Here is a 12258-nt window from a genome sequence, read left to right on the forward strand (position 1 = left end):
CTAGGCCCCTGGCCTGGATCTGCCACAATCCTTGGTATGGGGGGGGGGGTAAGATCTCACTGGGGTGCAATCTCAGGGAAGGAATTAAATAGGAGAACTTAGAAGGGAGAGAAGGCTCTGGGACAGGAAAGGGAGGTATGAACAAAAGGGTGCAGGGAACTGGGGTTTGTGAGAGGAGTCTAAGGGATGGGGCTTAGAAGGGGGGTGGCTGGAGCTGGGTGGGAGATGGGAGAGCTGGACCTCCACAGATCCCAGAGCCTCCAAGTTGTTCCAGCCCCTGGCAATCACCCCACTCCCTCCCAGTAGCCCTGCCACCCTGCAACGCCTGGGGCCAGCATAGGGGGGTGGTTAAGCTCAGCTCTGCCCTTCTGACCCCTGCCCGCAGCCCCGAGGTGACATTTGACCTTCTAGCAGCCACGTACAGGGGACAAAGGGGCCTAGGCCCATCTGCTGTGGGGGGTAGGGGGGCAGGAGGGTGCCCGTGGGAACTGCCAGACTTTGCTCTGGCAGCCTGGGAACCTGCCCCCACACCCCCTCCTGCAAGTGACCTTGGCTGCCTTTGTCCCTCCTTGGGCAACATGGTGGAACTGGGGGCTAAGGTCATTCTTAGACTCTTGGGGAGGGGGCACAAGAGGAAGGAAATTCAGCTGTTCTGCCCTCTGCCAAGGGGCAAGGTAGTCTCCTTAGTTTCCTTGCTTCCTTCAAAGACAGAAGCTGGGTCCAGGGAGAGCTTGCAGAATCCGAAGGTCAGCCGTCCAAGTGATCACTTGGGAAGACTGTGTTCTATCTTCATGTTCTATCTCTCGGGTCAGGAGGACCTGGGGGTTCCAGTCCAAGCAGACTGACCTCACCCCAGCATGGCCCTCCCCTGGGAAAGGGAGCCACCTGCACACACCTGCACAGGTGCAGCCTGGAGTGCCCACCCCACCAGGCTGGGGACCAAAACCTTTCTAATCCCTGTCTTGGGTTTCAGCTTCTGCCCAGGAGGGGACAGCTGGTCACTAATCCCAGCCCAAGCCCCCCTCCTGATCCAGCCAGCTTTCCTCATGCTAGGAGGGATGGAAGGACAGCCTATGCAAATGACATGCTAATCAGCGCCTGCTATTAACCTGGTACAAACACTACCCACAGCTCCATCCTCACAGGAGAAAGCCCAACTTCTCAGGTTAGAGTGGTCCAGGCTTCCTTTCCCACCACTGGCACATACACTGACTTCTTCTCAAGGTACAGTGCCACCGAGTTGCATGTTTTTACCTTTGCTGGGCCTGTCCCCTACTGAAACTTTATCTGCTCTTTAGGAGCAAGCTCCTGTCCGCACACAAAACCTGAACTTTTCCAGCCTTGGTGTCCCCTCTGGGATATGGGTATCTTCATCTTCAAGAGCATCTGGCAAACCAAATCCAGCGTCTCCCTGGGAAGGGGATGTGTCCTACTCCCATGGACTCCCTGCCTGGGCTTATAAGGCAGAGGACAGTCAGAACTTGACTGGGCAACCTCACAGATCCTCAAATTGCCCCAGCCCTAAGGAACTGGCCTTGTAGCCCAGGTTGCCTTTAGCCTGTACTTACTGACATATCAAGAAGTTAACACCCCACATGGTGCCAAGACAGAGACACTGAGTCTTTCCCAAATGCCTGGACCTGCCCCTCCACTTCAGGCCCCAGACACTCACGACACTCACGTGCACCAGCCCCCATCATGTCAAATACACCCCAACACAACAAAGTCATGCTATGTGACATTATGTTATTCCAGGACAATTTATGACATAGTCTGCCACAACTCTCTGGCACATCCAGACATAGCTGGGTGCAGGGCCTACAGAAAGGTCTCCCCCAGTCGAGGAGGTGGGCGGGGAGACCTGGGCTTCCCCAGGGCCCTTGCAGTGGCTTCTAGCACTACCAGTTCCTTAGCCTGCCAGGTCTCCAGGAGTGCCATCTGCTGCTCCAACTTCCGACGTTGCTCTTCCTGCTTTCGGTGGGCTCCTCTGAAGGCCAGGACCAGGGCACTGGAGGTGAGGGGAGTGGCTAAGCGAGGAAAGAGCCCCACTCTGCTTAAGGCAGGGGCTGTGTACTCCCTTTCTCAGGCTGGGAGCTCTTTGAGTCTTCCTGGGGTCCCAGTATCAATCACTAGGGGTTGCGCATACATCAGGCATCAGGAAAAGTGTGGGATGGATTGAATTTGTTGCTCATCTTACAGGAGAGAAGATGAGGCCCAGAAAGACTCAGGAATGCATCTGAGATTGCAATGGGGCAGGTACAAGACAGGGAGTCCCACCTGTGGGCTTTGCATAAATCGCTATTCAGCTCAGCATTCTGAGCCTGTCTGGCTCGACCTTTCTGAGCCATCTGTTCTAGCTTTTCTCGTAGAGACTGCAGCTCCTCTTGCAGGCCCAGGGACCTGATGCAAGGGTGGGAAAAGAGGGGTTTACAGCCACAGTCAATCCTATCTTCTCCTACCAACCTGACCACAGTATTTTCATGTGAACACACCTGTACACAGGTGTGCACTTTGGTGTCTGCCACACACGGCACCCCCATGGGCTCTCACATATGCCCCCTCCCCCCAGCCCAGGACCCAGGTACATACCTAGTGAGTGACGCTGCTAGTTCCTGCACTAACTTCTCTGGATCCCGTATTTTGCCCACCTGGCCTCCATCAATGCCACTGCTGCCACCAAGGACAGCAGGAGGGCCCTAAGAGCAGCAGAAAAGAAGGAAGTGACACTAGTCTAAGCCTCAGTCCATACTGGGCACTGAAGCTGCCCTCCCAGGACCCTCAGTGTGGTGAGATACCCAAATAACGGTAGAATTGCTCCCTGACAAGAGAAATAAATAACAGGGGATCTCATCTGAAGGCAGTCCAAGAGGGCTTCCTTGAGGAGGTGATGTCTAAGCTAAGGCCTGCAGGAGGCTGAAGACCTTATTGCACACAGTAGGAGATGACCAGTGTTTCCGGAAGGGGGTAACATGTACAAAGGCCTGGATGTGGGAGTGATGAAGCCTGAAATTTTGAGCATTCTAGAAGCCACTGAAGGCTTTAAGCAGGGGACAGAAATGATCAGACAGGAATGAGAAAAAAAAAAATAGCCGGGCGTTGTGGCGGGCGCCTATAGTCCCAGCTGCTCGGGAGGCTGAGGCAAGAGAATCGTGTAAGCCCAAGAGTTAGAGGTTGCTGTGAGCCGTGTGACGCCACAGCACTCTACCGAGGGCGGTACAGTGAGACTCTGTCTCTACAAAAAAAAAAAAAGAAGGGAGGAGGATGCTGCCAAAATCTAGGAGATGAGCCTTATTTTGGGGAGTGGAAGACGGAGAAGGGGGTAATATAGATAAGCCTGGAGGTGAGAAGGAGGAGGTACAAGTTTGGGTGGAAGGTGCTAACCCCCTTGGGATCAATACCCTCAAAGAATGAAAATGAAACCCCAAAGTACAGGTGGGAACTTTGACATCAAGCGTAAGTATGCAATTTGCTTCTTTATGTAGAAATGGAAACTGAGGCTCAGAGACTGCTGTGATTGACCAGGGCCACACAGCCAGTAGTATGTTGCTATCCTGACCAGGTCCAGACAGGGCTGCTTACCTGAGACCACTCCTCCTCGTCCCCACTGCTCCCACCTCTGCTGCTGTCTCCACCACTGCTATTCGCCCCACCAGCCTGGAGTTGTGCTCGCTCCCACTGCAACTGCTCCAGCAGGAGCATGTGAACTGGGCGCTGTGCTCTGAGGGCAGCCTCCCGCAATTCTAGGCCTCGCTTCTCCCGGCGTACCAGCTGTAGCCGCAGCATCACGTCTGCCAGAGTCTCCTGAGAGACCAAAAAGAAGGCAGAGAATCTGTGCCTCCAGGGTCAATTTCTGGGAAAACTGAGGCCCCAGGAGGCACCCACTGAGGATTGGTTAGCCAAAAGCTCTGAGCTGCACCATGACCTTCCTCCCTTAAAAGCTACAGCTGTAGAAATGGCATTTCTGAGAGGGCAGACATCTTAGACAAGGTCAAGAAGTACCTCAGTGGAAGCTTCTGGAGTTTCTCCAACTCCAGATCTTCAGGTCCTTCATGCCAGGCTACAAATTCCAGATTTTGTTCCTTTCCGCCAACTCTTCCCACAAGAAGGGCATTTTGGAGCCAGATTCAGAGTTGAATGAGAAACTGAATCCCAAGAACCAAGCTCCTATTCACCCCTCAAAACTTCAGCTCCAATTCTCCTTCCTTCAGGAAGCCTGCCCTTAGCCCAGCAGAATTCTCATTTGCTCTTTGGTCTCCTTACCACATCCTTATCAGCCTCATCAAAGGTTTTTTTTTCCCAACAGGAAAAACTGATTTGACATAGGAGCTAGAGCCCATTTGTACCCTTGTGGCCACAAAGTCCTTCTGGATCTGTGTCTTCTCCAGTCGGGGCAAGGCTGGACCTGGCTGGGTCCCCAGAATGGCTTGCACCATGGCTTCTGCACGAGGCACGGGTGCCACGGTAGGGCCAGGCTCTGGGGGAATCTTCACGAGAGCATGGCGCTCCTGGAGACGCTGGATGTAGTCTTGGAGCTGAATAGCCACTTCCTGTGGTGTGGGCTTATCCACACTGCTGCCCTCAGGGCTATAGAAAACAGGAGGGGCCTGCATCAACAATACCTGGCATGGTTGGGTTAACTTCATGCGACCCTTTTTTTTTTTTTTTTTTGAGACAGTCTCAAGCTGCCTCCCTGGGTAGAGTGCTGTGGCATCACAGCTCATAGCAACCTCAAACTCTTGGGCTTAAGTGATTCTCTTGCCTCAGCTCCCAAGCAGCTGGGACTACAGGCGCCCGCCACAACACCCAGCTATTTTATTGTTGTTGCAGTTGTCGTTGTTTTACCTGGCCTGGGCCAGGTTCGAACCCACCAGCCCTGATGTATATGGCTGGCGTCCTACCCACTGAGCTATGGGCGCCTCCCATGCCACCCCTTTAAGCTCAATCATCTTCCATCTCACTGACCATGATGAATTCTATGTCATATGAGGTGGGCCCTGCCATACAAATATAGTGGGCATCATAATGTAAACCCCAATAGGCACCATTGTCAATCAAGACAATGTGGTAGATGCCATCACACCAACCCAGTGGTCACCATTGCTCATGCCAAGATGGTACATACCATCATGGCAATCCACTTGTCACCATTGCTCGTATCAACAGGATGGACACCATCACACCAAGCCAATGGGCACCATTGCTTATGCCAACATGGTGTATACCATCATGCCAACCCAATAGGTACTATCATCCAGATTGACAATCCTGTCTGGACGCATCAAGCCAACCACAGGGAGTAACATCAAACATCAGGCCAACCACATTAAGCACCATGATGCCATTTCTTTATTTTTCTTTTTTTCTTTTTTTGAGACAGAATCTCACTCACCCTAGATAGAGTGCCGTGGCAGCATCATAGCTCATTGCAACCTCCAACACCTGGGCTCAAGGATCCTCTTGCCTCAGCCTCCCATGTAAATGGAACTATAGGCATGTGCCACAATACCCACTAATTTTTTTTATTTTTTTCGTAGAGAAAGGGTCTCTTTCTTGCTCAGGCTGGTCTCAAACTCCTGAACTCAAACCATCTTCCCACCTCAGCCTCCTAGAATGCTGGGATTACAGGTGTGAGCCACTGTGCCTGGCCCAACATGACAGTTCCAATCAGTGGGTACCATAATCCATTTTCTTTTCTTTTTTCCTTTAATTTTTTTTTTTTATGAGACAGAGTCTCACTATGTCGCCCTCGATAGAGTGCCATGGTGTCACAGCTCACAGCAACCTTGAACTCTTGAGCTTAAGAGATTCTCTTGCTTCAGCCTCCCAAGCAGCTGGGACAACAGGTGCCCACCACAATGCCTGGCTATTTTTTGTTGCCAGGCATTGTTTTAGCAGGTCCTTCCAGGTTTGAACCTGCCTGCCTTGGTATATATGGCTGGTGCCCTAACTGCTGAGCTATGGGTGCCAAGCCTTCTTTTCTTTTCTGTCTTTTTTTTTTTTTAAAACATTTATTTAGAAACAGAGTCTCACTCTGTAGCTCTGGATATGGCATCATAGCTCACAGCAACCTCAAACTCCAGAGTTTGAGCGATCCTCTTGTCTCAGCCTCCTGAGTGGCTGGGACTACAGGCACCCACCACAATGCCTGTCTAATTTTTCTACTTTTACTAGAAACAGGGTCTTGCTCTTGCTCAGATTGGTCTCAAACTCCTGAGCTCAAGCAATCCACTAGCCTTGGCCTCCTAAAGTACTAGGATGATAGGCATTAGCCACCGTGCCTGGCCATAATCCTACATGCCAATACTGGTGAGTCCCATGCCAACCCCAAAGGCTGTGAACTACCATGCCAAATTTGTTAAGTAGCAACAGACCAACTCCAACTGGGCCTCATGTTAACCAACTACAGTTAAGTTCTATACCAACCTTGTTAGGCACAGCTATGCCAATCCCCCTACATGGCCAGCTCTGAGAGCCACATCCCCCAACCAGAACCTCACTCACTGACCAGCGCAGTTCCCAAGGTTACCTTGGCTGTGGATCCCGCAGTGTCCCTCCATCTGTGGCAGCCTTTTCTCGTGCCAGCACCCTCCATGCTTCCTTTTCAGCTGCCTGCAGGTCAGCCATGAGGGCTTCCTCCCCTGCTCCTGAGTTGGCCTCGCACAGAGCAAGCAGGACCCCATATGCCTCCTCACGTTGCTCACTGTGGGACACTAGTTCTGAGTGCTTTAGGAAACTCAGATCTATTTTGCTGTGTGGGTGCCAGTCCCCACTTGCTCCTAAACCCCTGGCTTCTCCCCTCCTGACCTCACCTTTGGGAACATGCAGAATCCCTCCACACCACCAGACTAGAATTGCCTTTGATTAACTTCTGTAGGGGAAAGTGCTCTCTGACAAGGGCTCTGTCTCCCTCTGAAGTTTGGGGCCACCCAAAGAGAACTTATTGTTTCCCTAGCCAGTGACATTACTGGTAGGGCGAACTGACCTGTATTGCAAGGCCAGACGCAGTGCTGTGGCCTCAGCCTCCCGCTGGCTCAGCTGCATGCTGAGGCCCTCACAGCGGCCCTTATACCCCTGGAGCACAGCTGACAGCAGACGGTTAAAGCATTTGAGCTTCCCGATACTCCTGCCTCCGGGTAAGAGGGAAAGTGAGAGGTCTCTCAGAGCCTGATTTCCGCTCTCCTTCTCCCTCCTGCTCCAGCTCCAGACGCCTAGGTGGTGTGACGGTGCCCTTATGAGCTCAGCATTTGAAGCTCTTACCCCTGGAGCTGCTCCATCTGGGTTTCCATAATGTGAATCTTAGGGGAGAGGAGCTGGCTGGGGGGAGACCCAAGAATCTGGGTGCTGGAATCACTCTGGAGGTGCCAGAGCAGGGGGTAAGCCAGGGAGATGGAGTCCTGCAGGGAAGAGGTAATGTGATTCAGCTAGATTATTGCCAAGAGCTCAGGACTGTAAGTTTAGCCCTTTTCCAACCCCAGAAACTGTTGGATCCCATGACCAGGATTTGAGTCTCATTCTCTTGAATGCTAAGACCATGAGGACCATAGGTTTGAGCTTCTCACACTCACCTGAGTACCCCAGGGCTCCCTGTCTGCCCCAGAGCAGCTGGAACCACTGCCTGAGCCACTGACTTGGCTGTGGGAGGGAGGTGGGAAGGGCTCCAGCCTCGACAGAGAATCCTGCAGCTCCTGAACCTGGGGAGGATGAGGATGAGGTAGGATGTCAGGCTGGAAGCTCCAATCACCCACCAGCTCTCCTCAAGTCCTGTTCCTGGGGGTGTGGCACTAGCCCTGGCTGGAAAGCAGGAATCCTGGATACTCACCCTGCTAAATCCTCTACCGTATCACCTTGGGGATGTCTCAGCCGCTGGAGACTTATCTTTCCCAGAAGGGAAATGGGTCCTACTCTGGAGGGAAATGAATCCCACTCCTTGTGCTGTCTGCCCTGCTGCTCTGAGTCTCTGCCAGCCCAAGATGAGAGCGTCCCTCCCATGATGTCATTCAGCCACATGGGATTAAATACCACCCACATGCTGAGGATACTCAAATGACTCCCTCCTGCCCTGACAGCTCTCCAAGCTCCGGACTCAGATGATAGCTGCACTGTTGACGACCCCATATGGGTGTCTCAGGAGCATCCCGAGCTCATCAAGAGTCTAACATTTCCTGGTCTCTTCCCAGTCAAGCCTGCCTACCCTGCAGTCTCCCCAGCTCTCTCCTCCAGTTCATCAGGCCCCAAAGCCTAGAGTTGTCCTTGATTTCTCTGTAGCTATTTTTTCTTGAGACAGGGTCTAGCTCTGCTGTCCCTGATATAGTGTAGTGGTGTCATCATAGCTCATTACAACCTCAAACTTCTGAGTTTAAGCAATTGTCCTGCCTCAGCCTCCCAGGTAGCTGAGACTACAGTGCACACAGCCATGCATAGTGATTTTTCTATTTTTAGTGATTTTTCTATTTTTAGGAGATAGGATCTTGCTCTTGTTCAGGCTGATCTCCAACTCAAGAGCTCAGGGGATCCTTCCACCTCAGCCTCCCAGAGTGCTAGGATTACAGGCTTGAGCTACTGTGCCCAGACTTCTCTCTAGGTTCCATGCCCACATCCATCAGTTCCATCTTCAACATTACCCAGGATCTGCCCATATCTCTCCACCTTGCATGTCTGGGCCAGTGAAACCACCTCTTTTTTTATCTCTAGGATTTCTTCCTCCCCTCTACAGACTGTTCCTCCCATAGCAGCCAGAGGATGCATGTGCTGGCTCCTACCTCACTTAAAGCAAAAGCCCAAGTCTACCCCAGAGGCCACAAGGTGAAATCTGTGCTTGTCACCTCCCAGTCCTAGTCTCTCTGCACTCCTTTCCTTTTTTTTAAGACAAAGTCTCACTTTGTTGCCCTAGATAGATTGCCATGGTGTCATAGCTCACAGCAACCTCAAACTCTTGGGCTCAAGTAATTCTCTTGCCTCAGCCTCCTGAGTAGCTGGGACTACAGGTGCCGCCACAATACCTGGCTATTTTTTAGAGAAGGGATTTTGCTCTTGCTCAGGCTGGTCTTGAATTCCTGAGTTCAGGCAATCCACACACCTCGGCCTGCCAGCCCCACGGAACCTGGCTCCTGTACTCTTTCTGTTGCTTACTGTGTTCCAGCCTGGCCTCCTTCCTGTTCCTCAAACAAGCCAGCCACAGTTCTCTCTTAGGGTCTTTGCATATGCTGTTCCCTCTGCCTGGAACATTCTTCCCCCAGATCCTTAAATTGCTCCTCCCTCACTTTCTTCTAGTTTCTATTCAAGCGTCACTTCCTTGGTGGGCTTCCCTGAGCACCTTAACTATGATTGCAGGGACATTTGTTTAGTTTGGTCAGTGGACTCAGCAGTCAATGTTCCATAAAGGTTGTTTTTTTTTTTTTGAGACAGAGTCTCACTTTTTTGCCCTCGGTAGAGTGCCATGGTGTCACAGCTCACAGCAACCTCCAACTCCTGGGCTCCAGGATTCTCTTGTCTCAGCTTCCTGAGTAGCTGGGACTACAGGCACCTGCCACAATGCCCAGCTATTTTTTGTTGCAGTTTGGCTGGGGCTGGGTTCGAACCTGCCACCCTCGGTATATGTGGCCAGCACCCTACCAGCTGAGTCACAGGCACCGCCCCATAAAGGTTCTTTTTTAATGAACAAATGAATGAATTTTGCCTATGCCAGGCCTGACTCTTCTTTCAGGCAGAGATCTCAGAGGGGTTCAGGAATGTCCCACTCACCTCTCTCTGCAGTGTCTCTTTCTCTGCCCAGATGGCTTGCAGGGAAGCCTGCATGCGAACCAGCTCGTCCTCACGGCTGCCCAGGGCCAGCCGGAGCCAAGTATTCCTCTCTGCTAGGGAAGCTGCTTCCTGCTCACAGCCCCTTGCAGCTTCCTGCTTGCCAAGGGGCCCTGGGACCCCCTTGCTTCTGTCCTCCACCTCCATTTTTCCAGGACAGCTTGGGGGCCGGTGGCGCCAGACAGCAGCAGCTGCCTCCAGGGAGCTCAGAGCATTCTGGAGGGTCTGAAACACATCAGGGGTCCCCATCCCAGAGGGGACAGACTCTCTGTCCTGTAGGGCTGCCTCTGGGGCCTGGTGGGCTTCCACTTCAGGTTCATGGGGTCCCTCAGGGAGTGAGGCCTGTCCTCTGCCAGAGCCCCCATCGGTCTCCTTGTCAGTCCTGTGAACACCAACTTATCAATTGAGCCACCCAATGCTGGGCAGGGAATTCTGGGGCTTAAACGTCAGGGTCCCTGGGAGGTGTGAGCAGGGCAGGGAGTTGGCAAGAGCTGGGTGTTCTGGGGCTGGTGTCGGGCAAAGACAGGGAGGAGGGCTGGACAGTGGTCCTCAAGGGAGGCCTGGGGCTGGGAAAGCAGAGTAAAGAATGAGTTGGAGTGTGCGAGGTAAACAAGGGTATCTAGGCAAAGGGCACAGTCTAGGCAAACACCTAGACGGGAGAGATGGAAGCTTCTGGAAATGGGATCTTCTGAGGTGGCTGGCATATAGGGGCTGTGTGTCAATATCAAAGATGCATTATGCAAGGCTTTGAAAGTCTGGCTGAAGAAGGCCATGGGGAGCCAAGGCAGCTGTAAGAGTAGGGGAGGGGGATTGGCAGGGCTGTGGATGTAAAGATGTGCCTGGAGTGTAGGGCAGTGACCCAGCAGGTCTTACCAGCTCCCCAGGTCCTGGCCACTGACTTCAGCTATGGATCCCAACAGCTCTGGCCCGGAGCTCTGGGGAGGCAGGGCAGGTCTGGGCTTGGAGGTCCCGCTGGCTGCCTCCACCTCTTCTGAACTCTCGGCCACAGGATCCAGTTCACCCTGCAAATGACACCCAGGTCCCAGCTCTGAGCCAGTCAGGGCTGGGCCTTGGGGTCCTGTGGAGCTGGGAGCTGGGTGTGGTAGGGAAAGGGTAACACTTACTGGTGGAGCATGCCTCCCTCGCCGGCTCCGGGGCCGTGTGGCCCGGGCACTCATTGCTGTTCAGAGATGCCGAATGCTCCTTTCTCACCCCCTAAAAACAGTCTGCTCTTAGCTATTGCCTTCGTTGTCCTGGGAAAATGATGGCCTAATTTCCTCTTCTGTGAAATGGGGCATTGAATCCTCCCCTGGAGGGGATCTTGAGTTTCTAGTGTTGATTAGGCCTGTATGACTGCCTCCCTTAACATGTAGCTCACTACCTCAAGGTTGTCCTGACCTCCCCTTCTCCTCTGGCTCCTTCACTTTCACTACTATGTGCTCCCCTCGCTCTCCTATCTGGACCTGGGACAGGCACTCCAAGAGTCCCCTCTCCTTCCTCGGGTCCTCCTAAATCAGACGCTCCCAATCCTGGGGTTCAGCCCTATCACCCCCATCTATCTCTCTGTTTCTCTGGGAACACCTTGAGCAGAAGTCTGAGTTCCTGGACACTCTTGGGGTCACTCTGGGCACTGCCTGCTCAGGCTTGCGATGGCCAAAGCTCGTCTGGGAGGGGCTGGGAAACAGGAAACCCCCTTCCTGATCATGTGACTTATTATTGTGCTGTTTCCTTCTTGAGGACTACAGTTTCCTCCAGCTTCAGAGGGGGAACATGTGTTTAACTCCCAAAGTGGCATCCCCTCTAATCCAAGCCCATGGCTCCTCCAACTCCAACACTTGGATTTTATTTCTGAAGAGCCAGAATGTTCCTACAGGCTGACGCTTTTCATCTGGCTTCCCTGTGATCTCCTCTTTTCTGTTCCTTCACCATGGGGTTGCAGTTCTTATTCACCTCCGTCACAGACAGATCTGGCTTTGATAGCCTTGAGCAAGTGATAATCCCCCTCTGAGCCTTAATTTCCTTAGGTGTAAGATGGGGTAATGACAGCATTTCCTTTGGAATGTCACAAAATTTTTTGTTTTTTTGTTTTTGAAACCAAGTCTCATTCTGTTGTCCAGGCTAAAGTGCTATGGCATCTGCTCAGGCCACAGCAACCTCAAACTCTTGGGCTCAAGAGATCTTCTTGCCTTAGCCTCCTGAGTAGCTTGGACTAGAGGCACCAACACCACACTAAGTTAATTTTTCTATTTTTAGTAGAGACAAGGTCTTGCTCTTGCTCAGGCTGGTCTCAAACTCCTGAGCTCAAGGGATCCACCTATATCAGCCTCACAGAGTGCTAGAATTACAAGCATGAGCCACTTGTCATCACAGCTGAGCATCACAACTCACAGCAACCTCCAACTCCTGGATTCAAGTGATTCTCCTGTCCCAAGTAGCTGGGACTACAGGCGCCCGCCACAA

At 52.5% G+C, this 12258-nt stretch overlaps 1 protein-coding gene across 2 annotated transcripts; it reads right to left on the bottom strand.

Moving 5' to 3' along the window:
- Positions 1–1712: 1712 nt before the first annotated feature.
- USHBP1 (USH1 protein network component harmonin binding protein 1) lies at positions 1713–11454 on the bottom strand. 2 transcript variants are annotated; one of them, XM_053586430.1, is made up of 13 exons: positions 11380–11454; positions 10923–11013; positions 10672–10820; positions 9742–10180; positions 7566–7691; positions 7258–7394; positions 6983–7123; positions 6527–6700; positions 4344–4584; positions 3580–3801; positions 2590–2696; positions 2278–2400; positions 1713–2008 (listed from the first exon to the last, which is right to left on the bottom strand). In XM_053586430.1, exons 2-13 carry the CDS (start codon positions 10974–10976, stop codon positions 1819–1821), a joined length of 2103 nt encoding a protein of 700 aa, XP_053442405.1. In that variant the 5' UTR covers positions 10977–11013; positions 11380–11454; the 3' UTR covers positions 1713–1818. The 2 variants fall into 2 exon arrangements, with proteins under 2 accessions (XP_053442405.1, XP_053442404.1); XM_053586429.1 differs by having other exon boundaries at positions 10923–11436.
- Positions 11455–12258: the final 804 nt, after the last annotated feature.

The sequence above is a fragment of the Nycticebus coucang genome, chromosome 3 (assembly GCF_027406575.1).
Source record: "Nycticebus coucang isolate mNycCou1 chromosome 3, mNycCou1.pri, whole genome shotgun sequence".
Lineage (NCBI taxonomy): Eukaryota > Metazoa > Chordata > Mammalia > Primates > Lorisidae > Nycticebus > Nycticebus coucang.

Excerpts from the sequence above, each read along its gene's own strand:
- USHBP1 (XM_053586430.1), bottom strand. The coding sequence starts at position 10,976 with ATGAGTGCCCGGGCCACACGGCCCCGGAGCCGGCGAGGGAGGCATGCT. Across the intron at positions 4,585-6,526 it reads CTGCGGGATCCACAGCCAAG|CCCTGAGGGCAGCAGTGTGG; the intron begins GTAACCTTGGGA and ends TGTTTTCTATAG. Across the intron at positions 3,802-4,343 it reads AGGACTTTGTGGCCACAAGG|GAGACTCTGGCAGACGTGAT; the intron begins GTACAAATGGGC and ends TTGGTCTCTCAG.